General features: G+C 47.0%; 1 protein-coding gene across 1 annotated transcript in view; it reads left to right on the top strand.

The window, feature by feature from the left end:
• The window catches only part of LOC107123545 (CREB-binding protein-like), a 34800-nt gene extending 8302 nt beyond the window's left edge, over positions 1-26498 (top strand). The window contains exons 3-12 of the mRNA XM_015426794.1: positions 893-1072; positions 1195-1369; positions 1756-1874; positions 7074-7313; positions 7830-7918; positions 19290-19370; positions 20106-20162; positions 21499-21576; positions 24393-24460; positions 26261-26498. Coding sequence (XP_015282280.1) covers positions 893-1072; positions 1195-1369; positions 1756-1874; positions 7074-7313; positions 7830-7918; positions 19290-19370; positions 20106-20162; positions 21499-21576; positions 24393-24460; positions 26261-26439 — 1266 coding nt within the window. The 3' untranslated portion in view covers positions 26440-26498. The remainder of the gene's footprint in view (positions 1-892; positions 1073-1194; positions 1370-1755; positions 1875-7073; positions 7314-7829; positions 7919-19289; positions 19371-20105; positions 20163-21498; positions 21577-24392; positions 24461-26260) is intronic.
• Positions 26499-27381: the final 883 nt, after the last annotated feature.

Here is a 27381-nt window from a genome sequence, read left to right as displayed (position 1 = left end):
AATTTTTAAATTGTTAATATATGTTTTGTAGTAAACAAAAGAAAGTGACTATTCGGCCAGAAAAAGGGCTTGTCCTCTCACAGTAGTTTGTTCTTATCTGCTGTTGGTGGCACTATTATCTGTTTGTTTAACCTGAAACATTTTATGCTGCCTTTCCACCCAATCAGGGTCCACAAGGTGGTGGACATAAAACATTAAATCAATTAAAATACAGTTAAAAATATAAATTTCCATTTACAAATAAACATATATAATTTCTGTTTAAATTTCCATTTACAAATAAACATAAACAAACAATAACCTTTGTTGGGGGGTGTATGCCAGATGAAACAAGGAAGTCTTCCACCTGCTGGTGAAAGACACCAATAGAGGGAGACTGACAGTGGGGAGCAAGTTTCAAAGTTTTGGTGCCATGACTGAGAAGGCCTTTTCTCAAGTTACTACCCTGGTTCTGATCCAGTTTGCACTGAAGGAGTCCAAAACGGGGTGCAGTTTTCCTCCATGAGTCCTGCCTTCTTGGTACCTTAGCTCAGGCACTCAGCTCAACACTGGCAGGCAGAGAGGGCGAGCTGGGTGTCCGGGTGGACAAAATCTGTGACCTACACCAAAAGAGAACATGTCAGGGAGCCAGGTGTACTCAGAGACGTGTACCCCAAGTTGGCACTGCCATTGGTCTGGGTTCCCTACTTGAGTGGCCATGTTTGTTTCTTGTAATCTGAATCTTCCCCGTTTTAATCTTTCAGACTCCTTTCTGAGTCTAAGGGGAGGGACTGTCCAGAAGCCAAACTTCCATCTGTCCGCCGTCCTCACTGGTCCCTGCTGCCCGTGGGGTCTCGTGTGCTGTGCCAGCATGCACCGTCAGTTCTTTGTATCCTCTTTTTCTCTTTACCAGCTGTCCCAAGCAGCTGCAAGCATTGACAACCGGGTGCCGACACCGGGCTCTGCTGCCAGTGCTGATGTCAACACCCAGCAGCTTGGGCAGGACACACATGTGCAAGAGGTGAAGCCAGAGGTCAAGGCTGAAAAAACAGAGCTGGAATGTGGTGAAGCCCTGATGGAGCCCAAGCCGGAGGTACCTTGTTTCCAAATACAGCCATCATGACGAGGGGTATCTTCCTTTCTTAACTGGGAAATGTGCTAGGCTGTGTCGGTTGATGCTGCAAGTGAGATTACATTTTGTCTCTTCTGCTTCAGTTGGAGGAGGCCTCACAGGGGCCCATGCAAGCCAAAGAAGAAACCAGCGGCCTAGAGATCAAGCCAGAGCCAATGGAAATAGAGGGAAAGAAGCCAGAGATAAAGGAGGAGGATGACAGCGGCAGTAGCGGTGCCCCTTCACAGTCCACGTCACCCTCTCAGCCAAGGAAAAAGAGTATGTCTGCAGCACTTGCGTTCCTGTTTCTGTTGCATTTCCTCACTGCCCTGGCCTTCTTAACGTGGTGTAGGAGCACCTTGGTCAATCAGAAGGACGCTTCTGCTGTTCAGCTTGTTGTCTTGGACGGTGGCCAGGCAAATGCTTTGCATGCTGTGGGCATGAGTGATGTTTGTCCTTGGCTTCTGGCAGTCACTGTCTTTGGGGCATCTCACTTTTGCCCATTGTAGCTAAAAGCCATGCTAGATCTTTCTAAGTCTCTTTTAAAGCCAGTTTGTGGCCATTCTGCGAGTTAATAGACATGCTGCTTCATTGCTTCAGGGATAGGGAAATGACTCTAGACCTGTATCTAGATTTGCATTAACTGACTGGAATATTTCCCACAGTCTTTAAACCTGAAGAGCTGCGTCAGGCTCTCATGCCTACTCTGGAGGCGCTGTACCGGCAGGACCCCGAGTCTCTGCCTTTCAGGCAGCCTGTGGATCCTCAGCTCCTGGGCATCCCGGTGAGTCGTTTCTGCTTTGCCTGAGACAGCCATGTGATGAGAACTTCCTAAATTATTTGCTAGCAGAGGAGAGGAAATCAGAGCATTGTCAAAATCAAAACCAGGGTAATGAATGGAGGAGGAGTGTGAATGAAAGGTCAGGACGGCTCTTTTGAAGAGGTGTCTTCTTTGCGGGACTTTTCTTGCTGTGGGATGCTGCTGCGCTTGATGAGTTACCTGGGTTTCTTTCATGCCTCATTCCCATCATGACTCCTCTGCATGAGCGAGAGGGATGCATGAAATGGCTCCGAAGATTTGCTTCTGAATTCTTTCCAGCTGGAAAGGGAAGCTGGAATGCTCCCAAACGGCTGATCCATAGGAGGGAAGAGGCCACAGTTTAACCTTGAATTAGTTTTAATTTGGCTGCCTGCTGTTGGGTTGAGAGAGAAGATGTCATTCCTGCCGTTTGGATTCCATTTGAGCTACCTCTATGTTTCCAGGCTTCAAAGCCTTCCGTGGTTTGGATCCAAGGCTAGCGGCTCCCCCGCGATGTCGATGCAATCATGAATAGCAGTTTATACATCTTAGTTATTCTTTTAAAAACTTATCATTTCTGGGGATTAGAATTAATCTGGTTTACTTTGTTCTGACAAACAGAAAGTGTACTTCTCAACTATATGTTTCCAAAAATGAACCTCTAGCAAGTAACAATATAATGATCACATGTGAGCTGTAGATCTCCTACTAAAAGCTGTTATAAAGTTTCTTAGGATATCCGGTCTGATGACTGTAAAGAAACTTTATTCACAGCCCCTAGCATCTCTGCTCTTTGGAACTACCACGGTCTGCATAATTAATTCTTTGTGGCTGTGACTGACCACCCCAGAACAGTCCGTGACTCTCAGTGTATGATAGAGAAAGGACCTTCCTTTCCTCTGCCTTTCCTGGAGGTTAGCCGTTTGAATGGAGAAGCTTAGCCAGGAGAAGCCCCTCCAGGTTTAGAGCCACTTTTAAGCGCCTGCAGACAGACAAATGAGGACATTCAGGAAGGGGAATCCAGGGGTTCTCCGGTTCTCACAGCTGCCGTGTGGGGTAGGCTATGCGTTCCCAGGCTTGCAGTTGAAAACTGGCAGGAGTCCCCCTCCTGGCTAGTCCTTATCTCAAGGTTCCATGGAATGGGAGAGGGGCCTCTTTGACCCATCAGGAAGGGAGGGCAGGGGCTTGTGCTGATGTTCCCTTCCAAAAAGATCCAAAACACTGAACTGTTTCCTCAGGGCTATGCTTTGCTTTGTCCCCCCCCCCGAGCATTTTCTGGATTATGTGTAGAATTAAGAGTGGGGTGCAAATGCTGCAGGCAGTAAAAACTGGGCAGCATGCCCTAGAGGGAACCGGGGGGGGGGGGAATGACCCTGAAATGGGCTGTCTAGGGGAGACAGGCTATCTGTTGCCCTTGCTCGAAGTGGGTAGGGGTTGGGGCACTTTGGTACAACATATGGTCTCCATGGGAATATGGGTCCATTCCTAAAAATCAAAGGCTGCATCCCCTGTAGAGATGGCTTTCCAAGCTAGTGTAGCAAAAACTGAATTTTGAGTCTAGCCCAGTGAGGCTGTTCTTTTTTAGCGGCAAGAAAACCATTGTAAAATTGGGGAGAATACATCTCTCCGATCTCTTGGGAGTTGCAGTGTCTTGTATGCTGTACCATGGTATTTTGCTTTCCCCCATATGACTGGACTCATCAGAGTGAAAAAATATCCGCGGCCAATGAACTGGAAGCCCCCAGGTTCCATAGATTAATCGTGGATGAGTTCTCTGTTGGGTCGTGTTTTCCCCCCCCCCCCCCCCCCAGACATGTTAGCGCCAGGGTTTTCCATCTGCTCGGGGTCCTCTTCAGTGTGTTCCAGAACGGACGTGAGGCATCCCTGATGTTCTTTGGCATCAACCACCCCTCAGTATCATCTGGAATGCCACTGGCTCAACCGAACAGGCACCTCCTTAGAGGAGGGATTGAGGCTAGACCAGTGGGCATGGCTGTGGGCTGCTTCCAGTTGATCTTGTAGCCTGAGGTTTTCCCCAAACTGGTCAATTAATTGCATACATGTTGGGCTTAGAATTGTTTGGGTGCACAGGGAATACCCGCATGTCATTGGCATATTTTGGTGATCTGATCTCTTGGTTGTGAACCTTTATGCCTGTGGTATCAATTAGGGTATCGCACACGCCAGGGGTTCCAAAGTGAGGAGAGCCGCCCCTCCCCTGTTTCATGTATCCGGGGCTACACAGAAGCTTGGAGATCTTGGCCTATTAGTAAAACCACCTGCGCCTGTGGATCTTTCGATAAAAGTTGTCTCCATTTCATAAATTCTAAGGGTGCTCTCATTTTGTTCAGACTGTGGAGCAGATAGTCCCAGTTTGGCCTCATCACAAGTTGCCTTCACACCGAGTGGCAGCAGTGGATGCTTATTTTATTTGTTAATTTATTAATTGGACTTCTGCACCACCCTCCCCACAGAAACGGGCTCGGGGTGGCGTGTAATCATTTAAACAAGAAACGTTTCAAAATTCAGGTCTGCTGAAATACCAAAAACCTAACAATATCACAGAATCCTGTATGGCACCAGAGGGCACAAATTTCTGAACCCCGTTAACCGGGGGGGGGGGAGTGCAAGGCATCGCTGATAGGACCCTTGCTGTCACGGGTCACGGATGTCACTTGGCAGAGAGTTCCACCGAGTCAGACCCGGGGCCAAGAAGGTCCTGGCTCTGGTTGAGGACAGGCAGACAGTCTTTGGCCTCCAGCAGACTTTGCTCTCCTGAGCACAGCGCTCGGTGGGGGGACATACCAGGAGAGGTGGTCCCGTAGGTACATTGGTCCCTGACCATTCAGGGCCTTAAAGGTCAAAACCAAAACCTTGACTCTGACTCAGTACTCAGTCTAGGTCCAGTGCGGCTGGCAAAGCACAGGTTGAATGTGTGCTGTTAATGGTGTCCCCCTAAGGACCTGGGCCACTACACTCTGGGCCAGTTGTAACTTCCAGGTCGGTCTCACGGGTAGCCCTGCATAGAGTAAGTTACAGTAGTCAAGCCTAGAGGCGACTGTTGCATTGCTTACTGTGGGTAGGTTGGGGTGAGACAGGAAAGGGGCTCATTGCCTGATCTGGTGTAGTGGGAAGAACGCCAGTCTGGCAACATTTGTGACCTGGGCCTCCACTGATAAGAAGGCATCCAGCAACACACACCCAGAGGCTCTTGGCCATCTGCACCCGTGTTAGTGGCACGGGGTCAAGAGCCAGGAGTTGGTGCCATCGCGATGCATGTGATTTGCACCTCTCATATGAGGGACAAACCCTGCCTCTTTTGGATGGAGGGCCACAGATAGGCACTGAGGTATTTAAGACATTACAGAAGAAACAATAATATAATAGAAATGAGTGAAATAGATTTGTAGCTGCTACTGTGCAGCCAATCTTTGCCAAGTTTAGGATTTGGGAAGAGACAGGTCTTACCATATAGTTGCCGAAATTGTGGCTGAATCCATTATCTCACTTGCCATATTTATGCAAAATATATGCACCAGTAATCTGTTCTGTGGGCTTCATTTAGTCGATCTTTATCTCACTCCTTTCCCCACCAAGCAGGACTCAGGGCAGCGGATTTATCAGATTTAGATGTCGTAATGGGATATTCCATTTCAGAACCTGAAATTGGGGCTGGCAGAAGGTGTTAACACCAACAGTGTCAGGGGGGATAATACATCTATTAGTTTATTTTAGGCAATATGCCCGGAGTTTTCTAGATCTCTCCTTTCTTCCGAAAGGATTGTCTTATACAAGTCTGATGGAATTCTACTTGTTCTGAGTGAAGTGTCTTAACTTCATAGTTTAGCTGGACTGACTGCTTTGGCAGAGGATTTTCTGTATATTGCCTTAGTACCTGTTGCCTTCAGTCGTGCTTGAGTTGTTTTCCAGAAGGACCAGTGTCTGCATAACTTCACATTCGGTGTCCCAAGGAAACAGGGAATCTCACGTGCAATGACCCTAGGTTGAGATGAACAGGCGGTGCAAGGCCAGGTCACATTTAATAGCTATTGCAATTATACTCAGGCTAAAAGAAATAAAAGAAATTGGCTAGATGTATTAGATAATCTAGAACATTTCTGTAGCAAACTCTAAACGACGACTTGAATGTTATTTTTTTTAAAGCAAGACAGGTGGCTGCACTTCCCTGGCAGGACAGCAAGAGCTGTAGGCCATAACACAGAACAGATAAGCAGTATGTCTTGAGCAGGCGTAGATAACACAGTTCCAGTCATCTGAACCGCCAGAGGACGGGGCAGAATCTGTGCCTCAGAATGTGGCAAAAGAGGTGCCCTGCTGAATCAGACCAGTGTCCCCCTGGAGGCCAAGACCTTCCCCGGATGCTGCAGCCGAGCGCCGGTGTTCAGAAGTTTCGTGCCTCTGGGTGTGGAGGTGTCCCTCAGTCACCATGGCTGGTAGCCAGCCACTGATGGATTTCTCCTCCAGGTATCTGTCTAAGCCCCTTTTAAAGACATCTGTGCTTGTGGCCATCACTGTGTCCACACACACAGGAAATACCAAAATATACTCACTCATTGAGAACTTTGTCTGCCCTCAATCTATCGCCCTGCCACTTAATTGCCCGTTTAACTTCTAAAAGTTCTAGTATTATGGAATAGGCACTCTCTTCACTTTATCTGCCCCATCCATACTTGTATAAACCTGTATCGTGTGTCCCCTTGTCGTCTTTTCTTTCAAAACCAAACATTCCCAACCTTTTAGTCTTTTCTTACAGGAAATGTGCTGCAAGCCCTTAATCATCTTGGTTGCCCTCTTCTGCACTTTCATCAGCTCTGCAGTAATTTTTTTTAGTGTGTTCCATTCTTCTCAATATTTGCTTTCTTTTCTTCTTCCAGCTAAGTTTTTCTGTCACCTCTTCTTTGGTTGAGGGTCCTTCACAGAGATGTTTACTTCTGAGACTTTCCCAGACTTTTTAACTGATTCAGGGGTTTTTTATGTAGCATTGATCAAAGTTTGGAAGAAATCAAGATGGTGAGTGCCGCCTGTAGCCTGCATTCATGAGGCCTTGAGGCCCAGATATGTTTCCCGTGTATAACTGCTACTCATAAAGCCTCTGGAATGGTTTAGGCATTTGTTATCTAAACGTCTAGCTGATTAAATGTTCCTCTTTTTTTATTATTGAAGGATTATTTCGACATTGTGAAGAATCCCATGGATCTTTCCACAATTAAACGCAAATTGGATACAGGACAATACCAGGAACCGTGGCAATACGTGGATGATGTCTGGTTAATGTTTAATAACGCCTGGCTTTATAATCGCAAGACATCAAGAGTCTATAAATTTTGCACTAAACTTGCTGAGGTCTTCGAACAAGAAATTGACCCTGTTATGCAGTCCCTCGGATACTGTTGTGGGCGCAAGGTGTGTGTGGTTTCTTCACAGCTGTAAAAGTTGTTTCTTTTTGAACAAACAAAATTCTTAAAAGGTTTCCCCCCCTTTATTTTGTGGGTATATTCCTTAGTTTGTGTCACTTTCTAACCTTCAAAACCTGTTTAAAAGCTTTGCTGATAGTATTCTGTACTGTTTTCTACATTTAGTTTTCTTGGTGTTTAAAAAAGCTGCTCTGGAGATATTTTGAGTTGCTACTTAAGTAATTAATACTCTAAAAGAACTATTGTTCTGCCCAGAAAGAAGAAGAACAAGCTGTTTATGGAACAATCCAGATTGAAGAGCTTTTCTGTACACGTTTCAATTTTCTGAGTTTTGTGCATTTTGCAGTTGCTTCAGCGTTAAATCTATTTTTAGATGGCAGACACCTCTTACCTTTCAGGACCTCCGTTAGTGGAGTGTGTGCTACACAAGAAGCTGTTCTTGTGTGAAAGCAGATATAATTCTTGATCATAGTCAACGCTTCCTTGTGGATTTTCTCTTTTGCAGTATGAATTTTCTCCCCAAACCTTGTGCTGCTATGGCAAACAGCTGTGTACCATTCCCCGTGATGCCGCCTACTACAGTTACCAGAATAGGTAAGTCTTAGCCTTCTTATGCTCAGGACAAAGCAAGGACTAACGAGGCGGCAACCTCTTGCCAAGACTTCATCTTAAACCAGCTCATAGGCACAGGAAATCTCCCTCCCTCCTTACACATGCACACACACACACAGTATGCACACACATCTTAAGAGGATTTGCCACCAAGCTAGGGAGTGCTGGTCTGAGAATGGCGGCTCTTCTGAGAGAGGAAAATGAGCCCCGGGGAGAGAGGGGAGAGCCTGGGACACTCTCTGGCTCACCAGGATGGCTGAACCCTGAGTGCTGATGCCTGCCAGGCTTGAGTGTTTGGGTTGGGCGCGTACGGAGACCCGGGTTAAAACCTGGCTGCGCGGTGAAGTTCACTGACCGACTCTGGACGAGGCTCCGTATCTCAGTTTAACTTGGCTCACAGGCGGCTGGGCTGAAGCTCCGTTCCGAGTAGCGAGTTTGCTGTTTAAGCATTGAGGTGTGTCTGTCTTATGCATTCATGAATGGGCTACAAATGGTGTCATGAAGAGGCTCTCCCCACCCACTTTGTTTTGGCTGTTGGCCAGAGTGCTCTTTGGAGCGAATGGGAGGGTCGAGATCGCTTAGCCTTGGGCTAGTCCTAAAGCCTGCATCTCCCACCACACACGGCGAGGCACTCTGCTGTCCTTCTCAGCATCACCTTGGTTGCCACCTACCCACTTGGCCCACCCAGCACCACCCACCATCGTGGTCGCGTCAGACAGGGGTTCAGGGGCAGGTTGACACCGAGCAAAACTTGTTCCAGCACCGGGTTTTGCTGGACTCCTGTTCTGTTGTGCTACAGCAGACTGACTGGGGCGCCCCTCAACCATTGCGTCTGGCTGGAGGCTCCCCAGGCCCCCCGGCATCCAGCTTGGCAAGGCACGGGTTGTTCAGGCCTGCAGCTGGTTACTTCCTCAGACAACTGGGATTGGATCCTCTGGGTCTGTTCCCTTAACAGACGCGTTTCTGTCTGCCAGGACAAGGGGCTCTTCCACCATGCATTAGCCTAAAGCACCTTCTACTGGAGGAAAGGAGTGCGATTAGCGCAGGAGATCCAGAGGATCCAGTCTGGAGGGCAGGTGGGCTTTTAACTCTGCAAGAGATGTGGGGATCTTGGGGTCGCATTCTTCTCAGAATCAAGCCGTTCCTGGCCGTACTGCCCCTCATTAAAGAGGAGATGCATCAGGTGACTCCAAGAGCCATCACCTTTGGCTCTGAAGGATGTGGGGCTCAGAGCAGCTCTTCCCAAGCACCTGCATTTCTTTTTCCACTACCCAGCTGGTCTGGACACCTGTAGCCACCGCTCTGGTTCCTTCCGTATCCACAGTCCTCCTGACTACAACTGCCCTCCTCAGCATACAGTGTAATGTTTTCTAGGAGTGTCACCTTTCAACCTCGTAGGGTACCTCCAGAGAATGGGAATCGCACTCTTCCAGATCCTCTGGAGGGAAGAATGATTCAGCAGCATCTTCTGAAACAGCCTCAGAGTCCTCCTTTACCCACCTTGTCCGCTTACCCTCCCCTGTTAAGGCTCTCAGGTTCTGCACCAGACAAGTAATCTGAATGGCTACTTCACTGTGTCTCGACATCTGCACTCCTTCCGCTGGCCAAGGAATCATGGGACAGACCCCATCCCTGAATGAATGAATTTTATTGTAACAGCGATTAGCCAGCAATATAAAACCAGAAAAAAATAAATTACAATGGCCAAATAGTAAAATTTCCACAATTCAGCAAGGTAAAAGGTGCTAACAATATAAACTTTACATTTGTTAAAACCAAACTAAGAGTGCGCTGCCATAAAACACAGTATAGTATAAAAGCATAAAACATATTACCAAAGGGAACGGTACGAGTTAAAATCAACAGTCCTAACCCGAGTGCCAACCATCATGCTGATGCGCTTCTACCACCAAGGAACAAAATTTCGCAATCTGATAGAGCGCTGTGTGTTCAAGGTTAAGAAACAAGTTCTCCACCTTGTCCTGATCTGAAGTGCCTGCCAGAAGGGGATTAATAAGTTTAGTACGAGCCTCTTCAAATACCGGGCATCTTAGGAACACATGTTCCTGAGATTCAATCTCCCCCAACGCACACAAGCATAGCCTCTCTGTTCGGGGTATTTTTTTAAATTTACCCTCAAGAACTGCAGAGGGTAAGGCCGAGCATCTGGCCAGAGTATATGCCCTCCTAAGTTTACGTGACTCCAAAACGTTAAGATATGGGGCCTGCGCAACGATGTATTTAATTCTAATTGGCGCTATAAATGTTGGGGACACCTGTAGATCTAATTGACGTTCGGTATCCTTGATCCTCTGTCTTATTTCTAACTTAGCTCGGTCCCTACCCATCTCCAAAAGCGCTAAGGGAGAATACCCCAAGAGCGAGATTTTCCGCTTAACAGAAATCAGCCAATTAGATTCAAAGGCATCAGACAGAATCAGGGGCACTAGTCCACATGGGTTCAAATTGATCTTCAGCCAATAGAAGATGGAGTATAAGGCAATCATGGCTTCAACCTTCAGCATGCCAGTCTCTAGCCGTACCATTGCGTTGGATACGCATCTCGGAACTTGGAGCACTGCTCTCAAAAATTTCGATTGGACTAGCTCCAAAGGAGCATAGCTAGATGGAGGCGCTCCAAGTAGCGTTCCGTAGAGCATCTGGGCAAGTGTTTTGGCCTTGTAAAGTTTTAAAGCTGGTGGTACAAAATAGCCCCCTTGGGAGCTAAAAAACTTAAGAATGCCATGAGAGGATTTTTCACCCGAGCAAGCAGCTGCCTGGCTATGGGCAGTCCTAGATCCAGAGGCTTGGATGATCATGCCCAGATAGCGAAAACTAGCTACCTGTTCGAGGTTCTGCCCATTTACCCTCCACTTCCTTAGTTTGGGTCTCTTGCCAAAGGCCATCACCTTTGTCTTTGTATAATTTATATCCAGCTCCTGCTCATTGCAATAGCAAGCGAACTTCTTAATTGCCCTTCTCATTCCAATTGGGGTTCTAGAAAGAATAACAGCGTCATCAGCATATAACAGTATCGTGATAGAGCGCTGAGCCAATTTGGGGGGATGAAGATCTGCATCATCTAGGTACCCAACAACATCATTGAGGTAAAAATTAAATAGAGCAGGAGCTAGCATACAGCCTTGCCTAACTCCCTTTAAGGTGGGAATTCTATCAGTCAAGTGCCCCAGCCTGGAATATCTAACCCTCAAAGATGTATGTTCGTGGAGGGCACGAATGAGGGCTAGAAGTCTCCTATCTATTGAGGAGGCTTCAAGTTTACTCCATAGCATAGATCTAGAAACGGAATCGAAGGCCGCTTTAAGATCAATAAAGGCAGCATAAAGTGACGTAGGGCCCTTGCCAGAATATTTTTCAATCAGATGCTGTAAAAGGAGGCAGTGATCCATTGTTGACCTACCCTGCCTAAACCCAGCTTGCTCCTGTATTATTATATCCTCTTGCTCGAGCCAGAGCGTCAGTTTTTCTAGGAGATGTTTGGCATATAATTTGCTAATGACGCTAAGTAGACTAATAGGCCTGTAGTTTGCAGGATCCTTTTGATTACCCTTTTTATAAAAAGGAACAACCACCGCCTCCCCCCAGTCACTTGGGACCCTCCCTGTTCTATCGATGTAAGTAAATAGGTGCGCTAAGAAGGGTGCCCACCAGTTTATATTTTCCTTCAGAAATTCAGGGGGGATGCCATCTAGGCCGGGGGCCTTTCCTCTTTTAAGTTGGCCTATCAGTGCTGTGATCTCTTCAGATGATACTTGAGGCCAGCTTGGCAGGTCACTGAAAACTGCGGACACAGAGCAGGGGGAAGGAGTGTCATGGTACAAATTTTGAAAATGAGAGATCCAAGTTTCAGGAGGAATATAGGTTTCCCTTATTGAGGTGCTGTGTTGCTTTCGAATGGAGACCAACCTCCAAAACAAAGCGGAGTTCTTTTCCTTAGCAGCTTGGATAAGAGCCCTCCATGCTTCCCTAGCATAATCTTTCTTTTTTCTTTTAATTAAATTTTTATAGAAGCGTTTTTTTTCTAGTAGGGCTAGGTAAGCACTTAGCTCTCTCGTATCGTAACGACCAATGTAGTTAGCATACGCTTGAGTAAGTACTCTTTTTGCCTCCAAGCAGTCTCTATCGTACCAAGGCTTTGACTTTAGCTTGTGAGGGGTGGGGGCTCTCTGACCTGCCTCCTGAAACAGGAGGGGAGCAAAATTCTTAATGAGACCATCGTATAGTTTCAGCGGATCCTCGTTTAGCCTTGCATGTAAAAAAGCGGCAGCATACTTCTGAATATCTTCAGCTGCCAGAGTTACCTTTAAATTGTTAGCTAACTCGCTGGACCATTTGACAGAGCGTCTTTGATGTACCGGCCCTCCCCTTTGGGAAGAGTAACAGGTTACATGTCCTATCACCTGCGGGGTGGCCCATATCTGCAAAGAAAGGGGGAGATGGTCTCCGTCCAAATATGGCAGGATTTTAAAACTTTTTACTTTGGGTAACAAGGATGTGCATACTAGATGATAATCTAGTGTACTAGCAGCCACTCCTGACATATAAGTAAAACCTCCAGGGTAGTCGTCTGGAGTGGACCCATTTAAAGCTTGGAGATTTGTTTTGAACATTAGCTTCGCCAAGCATGCACCTGCATAATTGGATTTTATATCTTTGAATGATCTAGGTAAGAGCCAGCTGTCAGCACCCACCGTTTGGTCTCTAAAGAACAGCCTGTATTTAGCATCTAAGGAGGAATCGTCTGGTCCCATACGCGCATTTAGATCCCCCATTACCAGAATCATCGCTTCAGGGTGTGTTTCAATTATCGTTAGTACATAATTCTCAAGGGATACCCAGTTCTTATCAATATCACTTTTTTTATATAAAGGGGGTAGATAGCTATTGATTATAATCAGGCTCTCCCCCTTCCAGTGAACTAAAATCGCCATTGCCAGCTGCCCAAGAGGCTGCAGTTCCTTACAGGAGGCCATTAGAGATGTTGAAATTAGAATGCCCAAGCCTCCTTTCATCCTCCCACGTTCCCTTCCCTTAGCAGCCTTCGTACTAAAAGATGTATAACCCTCCAGCTCCAGGGGTAGGTCGGTCCAAGTTTCTTGGACAGCCAGCACTTCTGGGGTATGATGCTGGCTGAAGATCATCGGACCTCTAGATAGCCATTTGAACCACCCTGCAATGTTCCACGAAATTATTTCCAAGACCCTTAAATATTTTGGCAACTTTCGCTCTGAAGCCAGTCATGCCGAGGTTGTACCATCCCGTGAGCTAAGGGACGTTGTGTAATTTGGATCCTGATCCAAGGGCTGTTGGACTGTCTCCTGGCCGATGAAGGATGCAGGGAGTACCAGTTGACCCTCCCTCCTCAGTGATGTATCGGGCATCTCTATTTGGGTAGCAGATCCCTTTTCTTGGACCCCTTGCCGAACTTTAGGATGTATTAACTCCCGCTCTTGTAATTCTACCTCCATCAATTCTTGGGCCAGAGTTTTAGTTTCCGTTTGGGGTTGTGCCTCCTGGCTGGAATGGATGGAGAACAGGACTCGTGAGTCCCAGTCATACTCAGTCCTGCTGTTCGGGGCGGGGGATAACGCCGGAGTGTGAATAATGGTTGGTACTTTCATCAGGTTTTTTCCCTCTTCGCTATCGTGTGGCACCTCCCCTTCACAACCCCTTCGCTCTATGGAAGTAACCTCCGGAGCTGGCTTTAAGTTCGAGGCCTTAGATGAATCTAGCGAGGATTCTAAATCAGGCATGGAACTAAATGACGGCGGGCTTAAATCTTGTGATGTTGGAGGGTTAGGGAACTGCACGTTTCCTGGAGTATTAGCTTTGCTACTTCCCTCTTCAGCCTCCAGTTGTTTTTTGGAGACACTCCCTAATTTCAGAAGATGCTCTCTTAAATTTTCCAACCTGTTGACAATGGCATCCTGGTCTTTTTTGGGGAATGATGGAAAGGCTTTCAATAAATCGTCCATCCCTTGCGCAGACTGCCCCCCAGAAGGCTGGAGAGCACGCACAAGGTGCAGCAAGAAGGTTGTCCCATCCTCTTTCCCCAGCCACTTCCCATCTCCACAGGATTCTTAGGAAGTCCTCCGGCCCTATCTTGCATCCTCCCCACGGACGCTTCCACGTGGGGGTGGGGATCCCACTGAAGGAAACGGGCAGCAGACCCTGCTCCCATGGCAAATTCTCTCTTCATTTTGGTGCACTTGAACTCCTCGTGGGAACCTCAGAGGAGCCCTGCTGGATCAGACCAGTGAGGGTCCATCTAGTGCAGCCTCCTGTGTTATGGTTTCACTTGCCCAGCAGCCAAACAGCTGCCCTGGAGGGCCTCAAGGCCAAGGGTTCGTTGCAGGGCTGGGCCCTTGTGGCTGGTGAACGGTGGTTTCCCACTGGGTGGGCGGGTCCTCCTGTACGTGAACTCATGCCACAATCACAGTGTTAGCGTTTAAGGTGCCACAAGACTCCTGTTGCTTTGGCAGGAGCCACTTTGGGTTCTAGTGTGTCTGCAAACACCGTCAATTAAGAGGGAAACCTCTGAAAGTCTGTAGGTTGAATGCAGTTTTTTAATTGTGCTTCTAGATTGAATTTTTCTCTTGGTCTTTGCTTAGAGGCCATACAGTTCGAGGTTGTCAGTAGAACATCAGACAGTGTTGTGTACAACTAGATCTTTGCTCAGTTTTCAGCAGTCCTGAAAGTCTATCTTTGGAGGCTATTGGGAGGTTGCAAGAGAAGCTTCCATGTGGACTGTTTCCCTGGCAGCTCACTCACTGATTTCTAGAAGGCAATCTGAGAGCTGTCATTGGCCAACTGTCGCAACGCATAGCGTACCAGCAGTGACGGGATGGTGGAGGATGGATGGGGTTCAGGTGGTGGTCCTTTACGGCAAAGGGCAAGAAGGGCCGATATTCACAAACAAAGGCTCAGAGTCATAACCTCTTCCACGTAGTTGGCTGTCTCTCCTTGACTTTGAGCTAAAATTCCATACAAGTGTTTATAATTAATATGCAGAAGGCGGCTATGCAAAGCCTTCTCCTGAACGGAGGTGGTTGTGCTAATAGAATTGGGGACCCCTTAGAAATGTCTTCACATCCAGTTAATTGACACTCCTCTGTTGTGTAACACTCTGAACTTGACATTTATTGAATGTTCATAGTTAAGAGACCACAGTGGAGTACATTTGAAAAATTCCTGTCTTCCAGGGAGTTGCTTGGTTTGCACTGGCTCTTTTTCTAAGGGCAAGAGAGCTGTGAAATTGCATTTCCTCTCAGTATACAGTATTTTAAATTAGTTGGGGAGATAATGGAAGCAAAAAAGAAAATTGCATTTCCGTCACCCAGGTTCCATGCTCCTTGTAAGTTCCTTTTTTTTTTTTTTGCAAATATATTTATTAGGGTTTTATCATTAAAGCCTGTATCATACATATATAACCATTCAACAAGACTACATACAAATCACCTAAATTAATTTTCCCTTTTCCACCAACACAGAAGCCATCAATCAACTACATTAACATAAATATTTAACTTAATCTTGTTCTCAATCTTAACCTTTGATCTATACTGAGTCCAGAATATATACAGAATATACAGTCTTACGCCTATCTTTATTTGGCCCCGAGTTTACTTCCCACAAAATAATAATCTGTTTTAACAAACTTCCTCACAATCTACTTATTACTAGCTTTCCTAATACCACCCTACATCTTTAAATACATACATATTTAAATAAACATTATCCATTTAACTTTTATCAAAACCATTACGTTTTACACCTTTAATTTACTGATTTATTTCCCATTCAATAATTCATTTTTAGTTTTAATTCATTCTTAACCCTTATAATAGTCCCAATCAAATCATCAAAACACTAATCATTTTATGTTTCTTTTCTATCTAAACCCCAGTCCACTTTTCTACTTAACATGCCGTTATTTCCCCCTCCATATTTTATTTTTATTAATATTTTATTACAGTAAACCACTATCTGAGTTAATCATTCCAACCTAATATTCAAACAAGCACCTGAATAAAGTGTAGACTTGAGAAATAATATGCTCAATTAGATATATTCACAACGTCAATCATTCCATCTAGTCAAGTTCAGGGTATAAATCATTCTATCCTTCCATATAATTTAATCCTTCTCTTAAACATCAATAGTCTATTTTTCTGCTTCAGCATGTCCACATGTCTTCTTTCTTTGTGCTTTTCTTGGATCCCAAACTTCTCTTTGCTCTTTTTCAACCATTCTGTTTCCCCTCTTTTACTGTTCTCTTTGAATTTCCAAGCTCTCCTTTTCCATCTTTTCTTCTTTCCATCACTTTCACTCACTCTTTCGTTCTTCAACCTTCTTTTATTGCACTTTAATAATCCTAGTTTTACTCCTTTCGGTTTTCCTTTAAGTCTCTTTTCAACTCTTTCACTTGACAGATCTTCCTTAATTTGTACGAACCCCAGTCTTTCCTCCTTAAGGTCAACACAGTTCTCGTTTTGCAAACCTGCTTGCACCCCCTTCACAGTGGGCTGTTCCTCTTCCTCTACCTTTCGAGTTCCTATCTGGATGTTGTCCAATTTTTCTCCTATTTTTTTACATGCCTCTTTACATTATTTTTGGACCACATCTCTCAAGATACTTAACAGCTGTCCAATAGTCAATTCGCCCACCTCAGCATTTTCGTCATACTCCTGCTGCATTCCGTCTCCTCCACCATTTTCTTTAAACTCTCTTATTTCCTCACCCACACAAAGTTCTCACTATAATCCTTTAATCAATTTCTGCTCTGTATCTCTTTGCCAAAACCACAGTCTGTTACACACAAAAAAGAAAAAACCAACAGCTGCCGCTTTTCTTCCCCTCTTCAGATAGCAAAAACAAACTTACGTCCCTTATTTTCTCCCGGCCGTTGTTCACTCTTACACTTGGACTTTTCCGTTTGGGGATCTCCCTTAGGGCTCCAATAATAATAATTATTCAGTCTCCTTGTCCCGTGTTGCCGTATTTGTAGTCAACTCTCCTTTTTATTTAAAAACAAAGTCCGGAAGGCTGCGGCTTATCCGAACACGGCAGCCATGTTCGTCCCTTTCTCACCGTTCTGCATTGGGGCTGTTCCTGGTCACCCCCCCCGCTTTGCCAGGTGCGGGAGGGGCCAAAAAAGACGCCCCTTACTCAGCCCTCACTCCATGAAGGCTGTCCAAGTTCCCCCGACAAACGGGGGACCTGGTAGGGTCCGTAGAAAGGACGGGTGGCACGGAGCAAGCTGCACTCTACCCGTTGCCGCGCCATCCCCGCTCCTTGTAAGTTCCTTATGAAATGTCTGTAATTAAGGTGAACCAATTGTCTAAATTCTAGACAAGTGTCAAAAGGAAATGATCCATGTATTTCAGTTCTGCTTTTGGGATTTTCCCAGTATTAATGGATTATTTTGAAACTAAAGTTCAGTTCTAGCAGCAGGTACCAGCCATCCTTGTCAGAGACATTAACGGGGTGGTGGGGGGTGGTCAGTGGCATTTGAGTGCTTTACAGGGATTGGACAGTCCTGCAGGATTTGGGTGGCTGGAAGGGGGTGAGAAGCCATGTCAGGAGGACCTCTTCAGCTGCAGGTGCCTTTCCTGTGTAGCCTCCCATCCTTACCAACACAACTTGAGAACTCAGACCACTTGGCCTTCTGTCTCTGAGCAACACCCCTGGCTGTTACTGTCTGTTTTGATTAAATCATCCAATGAGAAGCAGCTAGAGTTTGTTTTATGCTTTCCCAAACAAGCACACCCCTTGCCGGGCCGGGCCCCCCCCCCCCCCGGTGTAATTATGGTCAGCCAAAAACTCATAGTCTTGAGCCTGCCAGAGAGTTTTGGGTGCCTCTGACCTCATTGTGGCAGACCTCCGCCCTTGGGGGGCTGCCCCCATTGGAGAGGCACCAGGGGAAAAGACTCAAACGTGGAACTGGCTGGTTCTTTTCCTGCTGCAGATCAGGCTGAAAGGTCAGTCCTGCGGGGAGGTGGCTCATCTGGCTAACCGCCTTCTCTCCGCGTGTGTTCCCGTCCGCCTCTGGCTGGCTGTCCTGTCCTGGTCTCCAGCAGGCTTGCCGTGCCTCCTGCCCTCCCCTGGCCAGAGAGTCTTGATCAGCTCTCAGCCTTTGCGTGGGTGAGGGAGGGTAAGGGTTGTGTGCTCGAAGGGGCCAGCCACCAGATTGCCCGCTGTCCTTCCCCTTGTGGGATCTTTGTAGCGTTTGAGCACTAAAACTGCTGTGGCTGCTTTTGTCCTCCTCTCTTTGTGTCGTTTGTGAAGTCTGTTGATTTCTTTGGCTTTTGTGCGTGGCAGTGACCTGTGCTGTGTTGCCTTTCTCCATGTTCTCCCTCTTTCCAAACTTTTATTCAGCATTCAGATGGACTGAGACAGTTTTACTTCCAGTTTACCCAAATCGAAAATGAGTAGACATGAGACTTTTTCAAATGCAGATTGTATCTGAAAGGAAACTTCAACAGTAAAATCGCAGGGGTGGCTGATCTCCCTGTCTAGTTAACAGATATAAGAAGCATCTCTGTCAGTTTTCAAATTATGGGATTACATTGTGTGGAATTACAATATAAACTATGTAGTACACACACACACACACACACACACACACACAAACAAGCACACACCTAAATAAATAAATAAATAAGGCTCAAAAATGCCTAGAAATATATTTGTTGGGTACGACTGGTTTCATTTCTCTTGGAAGACATTTAACAACGCTACCTGATTGCATGTTTAAAAATAAATAAAATTTAACTTTTCAGTCTTGAATAAGAAGATCTTGTCAATGTACTTTCTCTACTTCTGCAGTTTTAGTGAAATGATTTAAAGCTTGAGCTAATTTTGCACATATGCAGTGGCTTCTGTAAAATTATTTTCAGCATCTGCTTCTGTCAGAGGAAAATGAATGAGATAAGTCAGATGTAAGGCAGAGTCTGATCCAAGACTGAACATCTGTGCGAGTGGGAGCCCTTCCAGGCCGGCATTCTGGCCTATCTGCCTTTGCCAGCTGTGTCTGGAAGGAGGCCAGAGGCTCACCTGGGCTTTGCCTTGGCTTTCTGCTCTGCCTTGTCTCGGCGTCTGCATCTTACTACTGATGTCTGTGCTGTCTGTCCCCTCCCCTCTTCTCTAATCCTCCCCTCCCCTCTGTTCCTTTCCATTGCCACACTGACCCATCCATCGATCAACCAACCAACCAACAACGCTCCCTCTTTTGTCGTGGCGATCTGCTCTGCTGTGATTGGTGGCTCCGTTGCTTGGGTGGCTGTGTGTTGTGATGGGCCAGTTCACCCAAATATGGCCTTCTCGCTGACAGGTACCACTTCTGCGAGAGATGTTTCACTGAAATCCAGGGGGAAAACATTACCTTAGGGGATGACCCTGCCCAGCCACAAACGTAAGTAGTGCTGCTTTCTCTTAGTGCCGGGCTTAACTTTGTGAGATTAGTGGATTGAATTTAGGGCGTTTGTGTACCCTGCCTTTCTTCCAAGGCGGGTGAGCCCCTCCATTCTTGGCACCACGGGGACATAAAATGCAGCATGGAGGGTGAAGGGGAAAGACGCTGCTGCTCACTCGTCCTTAACAGTAACTCCCCCGGCGCATTCCTCTGTGTGGGGGGGAGGGGCTGCGTCCACTCCAAAAGGCCGTGGCTCATAGTCAGTTCCTTCTTGGGCAGCTTCCTCTCTTCCACCATGAGACCAGGAAGGTAAAAGGAAGGTTGCAAAGGAGTGGCCTGCGGCTGTCCTTCTGACACAACCTCTGACTACAAACCCAGTGGGTGGCCTCAGGCAAGTCACGTTGCTCACCCACTCCACGTTCTGGAAGGAGTAGACGGTGGCATCGGCTTGCCTTAAGCACTCAGCACGATACCAGTGGCACGGAGTATATTTCGTGCTTTGCATGGGAACTATGGTCACATGTTTTGCATACTGAGAATGATGTGGGCTGCCTGTTACTTGAGTCTCAGCCCCTCGCTAGAGTCTTTTAATTAATAGGCTTTTTGAGAGCACCTTTTTACGCTCCTTGGGATGCCCTGTTGTGCACTCGGGGAAGGAAATGTTCTCTTTTTTTAGGTTTAACTTAGCCAAACTGCGTCACCTAAAAGACTTTATTTTACTCCTTTGGTCTTCAGAACAATCTCGAAAGAGCAGTTTGAGAAGAAGAAAAATGACACACTAGATCCAGAGCCGTAAGTATTGAGCCCTCTCGGTGTAAGAAAAGACTGAAGTAATCTGGTAATGAGTGTGCTCAAGGGCTGGAGCATGTTTTTTTTTTTTTACATGGCCATGGGAATTCTTCACAAAGTGTTGATTGCAAGAGATGAGGGGCTACTTCTGCTTTGCTGGCTGACCTCTTTCAGACATGGTGTCTCTCAGGAGGCACCACCCAAAATGATGAGCGGCTTGACCACCTTACGGCAGCTCATAGTGAAAGAGGACAAGAGGAGCTCCTGCCTCCTGCTTCCTCCGTAGAGGCACCAAGAGCATCCTGCGTTCCAGCCGTGGTGGCTATCGTCCGTCCGTCCTTCCTTCCTTCCTTCCTTCCTTCCTTCCTTCCTTCCTTCCTTCCTTCCTTCCTGTGGCCCAGGCGGGGCTCCCACCTGATCCACGGCAATGGAGAGTCCCTGTGTCATGCTGGGCCTCGCTGCTCGAGTTGCCTTTGTTTCCTGCCCTGTCTAGGAGAAATGAGGAATCCCCCATTTCGGGCCACAGGAACCAGAGGAGTTGCAGCAGCGTACTGCATCTCCTGTCCTCCTCGCTCTCGCGTCTCTCCTGGGTGAGGCTGCCAGTGCCCTCTGCAGGGCTGCTCAGCACTCTCTGCCGTCCCTTCTGCCCTTCGTGTCTGAACACTGGCGATCGGGGACTGCAGTGCAGCGCCACAACCCTGTGGTGGTTGTGAGGTCCACTTTATGTGCACATTTAGGTGCTGCCAAATGTTTATTTTGTAATCAAAACCGTAAAGCATCCCATCCCTTCCAAGGTCAAAACCAGCTGTAATTTTCTGGTGGAGTTTCCAGTGGATGTCAGTGGGCAGTTATGTGTTCCCCAGGGAGCAAAGACAGGATCCAGAGGGATTCTGTAAAAGACGGCTGTCTGCTGACGGCCTTTCGCCGTCTCATAGCCAGTTTCATGTAAAAGAGCTGCTGGAGTCGACGCCTGCCGTCACCTGAAGGCGAGAGTGGCAGCGGCAGCACTCTTGGGTCACCTTAATTCCAGGCTCAGCCAGCCTCTTCTTTGCTCCAGCAAGGTCGTGCACTGAGCAGCTGCCACGCCAGGCGGGTAGCTTCCTCCGCCACAGAGGTTTCCCAGTCGTCATCCGCTTTGAAAGACCAGGAGTGACACAGTAATGTAAAGTCTGCTGCTGAAATCGCCGTCATTTCCCCCTGGTCATGGAACCATTGCCACCACGGAAGGGGTCTACCTGCTGATGAAGCTCATAGGTGTACATTTCCGTGGTACTCAGCTCATGCCCCTGCCCAGAAGCCTTCACTGAGCCTTGCTGTTTCACCTTGTTCCCTTGCTCAGGTTTGTGGATTGCAAAGAATGTGGCCGGAAGATGCATCAGATCTGCGTCTTGCATTATGATATCATTTGGCCTTCGGGGTAAGTCGCTTTGGAGAGCCTTAGCTATTATGGTGGTGATTTTATGTAGAGGTGCAGATGATTTGGGACATGAATGCCTTTGTTCTCGAGTAATGTGTTGGATCCCAAGCATTCAAAACAACTTCACGTTGAAAAGCAAGCAAGGTTTATTTCAAAGCGTTGATTTAACCAGAACAGGACATTGTTAGGAATAACTACAGGTAACCAGGGAAGGCATAATATAGACATTTGAACCAGGTAAGGACCAATGAGTCCAGTTCCCACTGGCGGGAATAGACCATACAGTTCGCGCCCATTGCATGGGAACGCAACAGTTCTATAATGTCAACACAGGTTCAGTTCACATGCGAGATACCCAAAACATTCTAGGCGAAGCTCTCCCCCTACAACCAGCTGCACGACCTTGGCAAGTTCCGCGGACTACATAACATAACTCAAGCAAACAAGGAATGAGAGGGAGGGGGTGAAGGATACTACACAGGAACCGGAATGACAATGGCAGCTAGCTGACATAATGTGAGTGAAGACTGGAAGCAGAACCATGCACAGCTAATGGAGGCATGACAGTAACACAGTCATCTGGTTCCACTTGCTAGAGCTGTGAGAGAGAGATCCCGTCTTGATCAAGGGTCTGTTGGGACTGGCAATTCAGTTTTTCCTTATTTTTTAAAATCCAAATGCTTGCCTTCAGAGCTCAGCAGCCTGTTTTCGCATCATTCAGTCCATGCTTTTTTTCGAGAATTGGTTCCTGACCGGAGCAGTTCAAAAATATCAAATGCCCTTTGCAAAAGCCGAAACACAGTGGGAATATTTGGGATCTGAAAGCATCAACCATGGCTGGTTCTTTGCCACTTCAGATCTCATTGTGCTCCACAGCTGGAAGGCTCTGTCTGCTGCCAGTGGAATGGAATCTGCAGATCCCATCAGAAGGCATTAAACTCTTTCATCCGTGTTAACCTGTGGATGGGTGCTTAGTCCAGAGCTAAGACCACTCGCTAGTCCGTCACGGTTTGCTCCTCTGACTGGGGCCCCACTGCATGCCTGGGAATGGCAAGGAGTCTGAACTGGCCCCAGAGCTCCAGGCGTTTCTGCCAGTCCCACTGCTTCAGAACAAGCCTGCTAAGAGAAGGCATGCATTTGCAAAGGGCCTCAGCTTCAGTTCCCAGCATTTCTAGTAAGACCAGGAGCAAATGTTTGTTAGACCTGATTCTGCCTGAGGCCCTAGAGAGAGGGGGGCCAAAGGTTAAATGAAGAAGAAGAGATTGGATGTATACCTCGCCCTTCACTCGGAGTCTCAGAGTGGCTGACAAACTCCTTTCCCTTCCCCTCTCCACCACAGACACCCTGTGACGCAGGTGGGGCTGAGAGAGCTCTGACTGAAATTGCTCTTTTCAAGAACGCCTCTGATAGAACAATGGCTTGCCCAAGGTCATCCAGCAGCTGTGAGTGGGGAATCAGACCCAGTTCTCCCAGATTAGAGTCCGCACACTTAACCACTACACCAAACCACTACACCAAAATGCATTTTCCTCTGTTCATAAGAGGAAGTTCCAGGGGGGAGAGGACTGCTTTTGGGTACGCAGTTCACCGTCAAGCTTAGGAGACCATCCCAGGAGTGGGGAAGGCCACGTTCAAGGCAATCCCTAAAAGGCAGGACTTCCCCTTCGTTCCCAGTGGTCGTCTTCCTCCAGATCAAAGGGGCTGGGGGTCTTTGAAGAGTACCCAAGAGTCAGAAAAGCAGCTGCCACCTCACAGGCCCCTTCTCTTCACACTGCCAGGGCAGCGAGCACTCTTCTAACGCTTCTGGGAACGGAACATCCCCCCCCCCCATTGTACTTCAGCCAAGCATTGTTATACACAGGAGAGCTGCAGCAGGAAATGTGTTTGCTTTCCTCTCCAGCCCCTTCTCCTCAGACCACAGTGAATCTCTGGGTTTCTTGGAACAGGTCCAGTGAGCCTCTAGGAAGCGGCTCCTTCTCCACCAAGACGACTCCGTCTGGCCAATCTAATGCTGCCTTCGCCGTAGGACCAGGCCCCTTAAGTAGGGCAAGCGGATCCTCTTGTGTGAACTGCCAAGATGTCACTGATGGACATCAGCGATTTCAGGGATCATGTGAGCTTTAATGCCGGAAGGATCCCGGGGCCCAGGGGCAGGAGGAGAGCCAATGTCATCTGGCCTCTTCACTGTGCAAGAGGGAGACTGAAACATGGTCAGTCACCCCCAAACTCCGTAGAGCCCTCTCTTTGGCGAGAGTCAATATGTATTACCTTCGGCCTTCTTATCTGGCCGCTTTCAGGGTGTGCCCTTTTCTGACAGATGTTGCCCATGTACAAATGATAATATCAAAACAATTTCCCTTGTCTTGTTTCAGTGCCCCTTCTACCATGTGCTACGACTGAAATTTCTAAATTTTACTTTGGCTCAACTAGAAGAATATCCTGATTGCCTAAAGATCCTTATTCTTCTTGATAATCCAAACTTTGAGATAATGGAAACTGTTGCTTTTTGGTGCCATTTCTATTTGCCCTTTATTTAACTGATGGGTATACTTACTTGGTAATTCCTTGTTTCTGTATTTTGCAGATATTATTCTATGCTGTGGTTGTTGGGTGTTTTTGTTTTTGTTTTTTTGTATATGGGTTTGCAAGGGTTACATGCCAATAAAGGTAACTGGACTGGACTGGTTTTGAACAAGAACATGGTCGGTGAGGGAGCCTGCCATTTTGTCGTAGGGATGGGCCCATATCCCACAAGAATTAAGTTGTATAACCTTTCCAGATTAGCATGTTCACATGCACAAACTTTTGTGTTTTAGCTTTGTTTGTGACAACTGCCTGAAGAAAACGGGGCGAACACGCAAAGAAAACAAATTCAGCGCCAAGAGTAAGTTTTCAGCCTCTTTCATCATGTGTCAACATCCTTCTAAAATAACTCCCAAGCATATCAGATTTTGCTCTTTTCCACTAATCCTCTGTTTAGACTAGAGAAGTTGGGGGGGGGGGGTTTGCTACATTTGTCTGGTTGCAAGTAGATAAATAGGTACCACTTCGATGGGAAGGTGACAACGTTTCGTTCGCCTCAGCGTTTAGTCATGGCGGCCACATGACCACGGAAACGTCTTCGGACAGTGCTGGCTCTTTGGCTTGGAAATGGAGATGAGCAGTGCCCCCTAGAGTCAGGTTTGACCAGCTTTCGAGCAGCATAAAAGGACTGGAACCGCGAGAGCAAAAAAGATCATCTGCAGCGTCATTGGATGTGAGGGGGGAGGTGATAGAGGTTTATGAAACGTGTCGGGTAGAGAAAGTGGATAGAGGGGGGGGTGTTTTCTTCCTCTCCTGTAAAAACTCTCCCATGTTTATGTGTTTTTAATTGAATTTTCATAATTTTATTTGTTTAAATGTTTTTATGTTTGCTGCCCTGTGGACGGACCCTGTTTGTGTGGAAAGGCAGCATAAAAATGTTTGAAATAAAATAAGTAAAACTAGAATTTGAGAACACCCAGTTAAGTTAATGAGGAGTAGATTAGGGCAGACAGAAGGAAACACTTCTTTAATCAGCAGAACTCTGGAACTCACTGCCAGCAGGCATCGCGATGGCCATGAGCACAGAGGAGGGTAAAAGTGGGGTGAGGCAATTTCATGGAGGAAAGGACCTCCTCCCCGGGAATCCCAAGGGGGGAGGGGGAGGAGGCATCGCTGGGGGGAGGCTACTTGGCCACCCTGGAGCAGGACGCTGGGCTCGGTGGTGTCAGGTTCCACAGCAAGTAACTCTTCACACACGTTTCCTAAGAAGTGTTATGCTTTATTAGTGTACAGGACTGGTACCATGTCCACAGGATTATTGTTAGGAATAACTAGGAGGCGGGAACATCCCAATCCATACAGCTGGGCAAGGCCACTAGCTAAGCAAATGAACTTCGAGCGCGCATGTGCGCGCGTGAAGACTCCTGGTGGGAGATTACAGATATGAGCGGGAGAGTCGCGGGATATCCTGAGAGCAGAAAGATTCACACCAGCTGTGGACCCCCGCAAGCCCTCCCTACCTCACAAGGCCAGACTGATAATGGGCGTCTGGCTCCCACGGCCTCCCTGGCACCACGTTTACTGCCAGCTGCTGAGCTGCAAGCAGGCGGGAACAGGGAAGGGCAGAGGATACACATATAGGTGGCAGCCGGCTGACAGGTGGGCCACAGTGGGCCTAACCCAGTGGGGCTTTCCTGGGTCAGTGGCTGCCGTTCACAGGACTCTCCATGGCAGTAAGAGGGGGGGGGGGGATGTGACTGTTGTGCATTGCATCAGGACAGAGGGAACTCTCCGCTTTTACTGACATCACGGTGCCAGAAGAGTTTGCACATGTTGCAGTCTTCGGGTCCTGGCATGTACGTTTTCAGTTTGCCCACAAGGGCTTCCTGTTTCGCCCTGTTCAGCTGTCCTGAGCATCAGCTTTTTGCAAGGTGGCCACAGCCAGTCTTAATCATCTTGACCTGGAAACCTACTTCCGTGGGTCTCAGTCAGTCTTACTTTCAAGAAAACATGCCTAGGATTTTAGTCTTTCTTTATTTTCATGTCCAGTGTCAACGCTGAAAGTGCCCAGGCTGCTTCTGGGGAAAGCTGAGGTGGGAAGAACTCTTGGTATTGCCTTGCTGTTATTTCCAGTTAATTCTTCAACCTTTTCTCTTCTTAGGGTTACAGACCACTCGCTTGGGAAACCATTTGGAAGATAGGGTAAACAAATTTTTGCGGCGGCAGAACCACCCAGAAGCGGGGGAAGTCTTTGTGAGAGTAGTAGCCAGTTCAGATAAAACAGTGGAAGTGAAACCAGGAATGAAATCGAGGTTAGTTTTGCTGTCCTGTCCTTGCTAGTCCTATGCATTTAGCACACAGTTTTGGCAACTGACCTGTCTGTTTATTTAAAACGTCCACAGCCCCAACTGTCTCCCAGGCAACTGCCAGGTCCCTTGGCAGTGTGCCATTGGCACTTTGGGTGTGTGGAGTGTCAAAATGGAAGCAGAAGACTGTGTTGTTGTGCATGAAAGCAGGCCAGAGGATTGAGCAGTCTTCTGCTTGGGAAATTTTTCCAAACTTATGGAAGCTAATAAAAATCCACACAGTAAATATAATGCATAATCTGTTTAGAAGCCATTCTTCCCAGATTATCAACTTCTGGAGTCATATATCGTGCCAGTATGGGCATATCGTGGTGGTGGTGGTTCTCCTTGTGAAGAAGCACCGATGACAACTTTTCTTTACCACCCAAAAGATCTTTATGTGTAAAATACTGTTATCCCTGCTACACAAGACACCATGCTACCATCTAAATGAATTCCAGAGACTCTGCCCATACTTGCAAAAGTTGAAGAAAATGTCATCAGTTGCTCTGTTTCAGTTGTTCCTATTTATTCAGACAATTATTTCCAAGTGTTTAACCTGTTCAGGCCAATATCGTATATTTTTGCCATCATTAGACCGTCAGATTATCCTCTGGAAGTGTTTCATATACTAATAATAACCCTGGGAACACCAAACCTTTCTCTTCCTTTGCAATATATTGATTTAAAGACATTTTTAGTCCGTGTTTCTCCTAAGAAAGACTGAAGGCAGGGAACACTGATAACCAACAGCAATACAAACCACTTCCAAAGCAAATAAAGCACCAGCTGTTGTCAAAAAATACACTGTTCAGTGTTGTGAGCACTGCAGTGTTGTGAGCCCTGCAGCCTTAACATGAGTTCCTAAAAGATACTCCGGAGGGCCGCTCCATCGTGTGGCATATACTGGAATGTGACATATATTAGCTTGAAAACA

This window comes from Gekko japonicus, unplaced genomic scaffold (assembly GCF_001447785.1).
Source record: "Gekko japonicus isolate JY-2015 unplaced genomic scaffold, Gekko_japonicus_V1.1 scaffold5965, whole genome shotgun sequence".
Taxonomy (NCBI): Eukaryota; Metazoa; Chordata; class Lepidosauria; order Squamata; family Gekkonidae; genus Gekko; species Gekko japonicus.
Note: the sequence above shows the minus strand (reverse complement) of the source record. Positions and strands in the feature narration are given on the sequence as shown.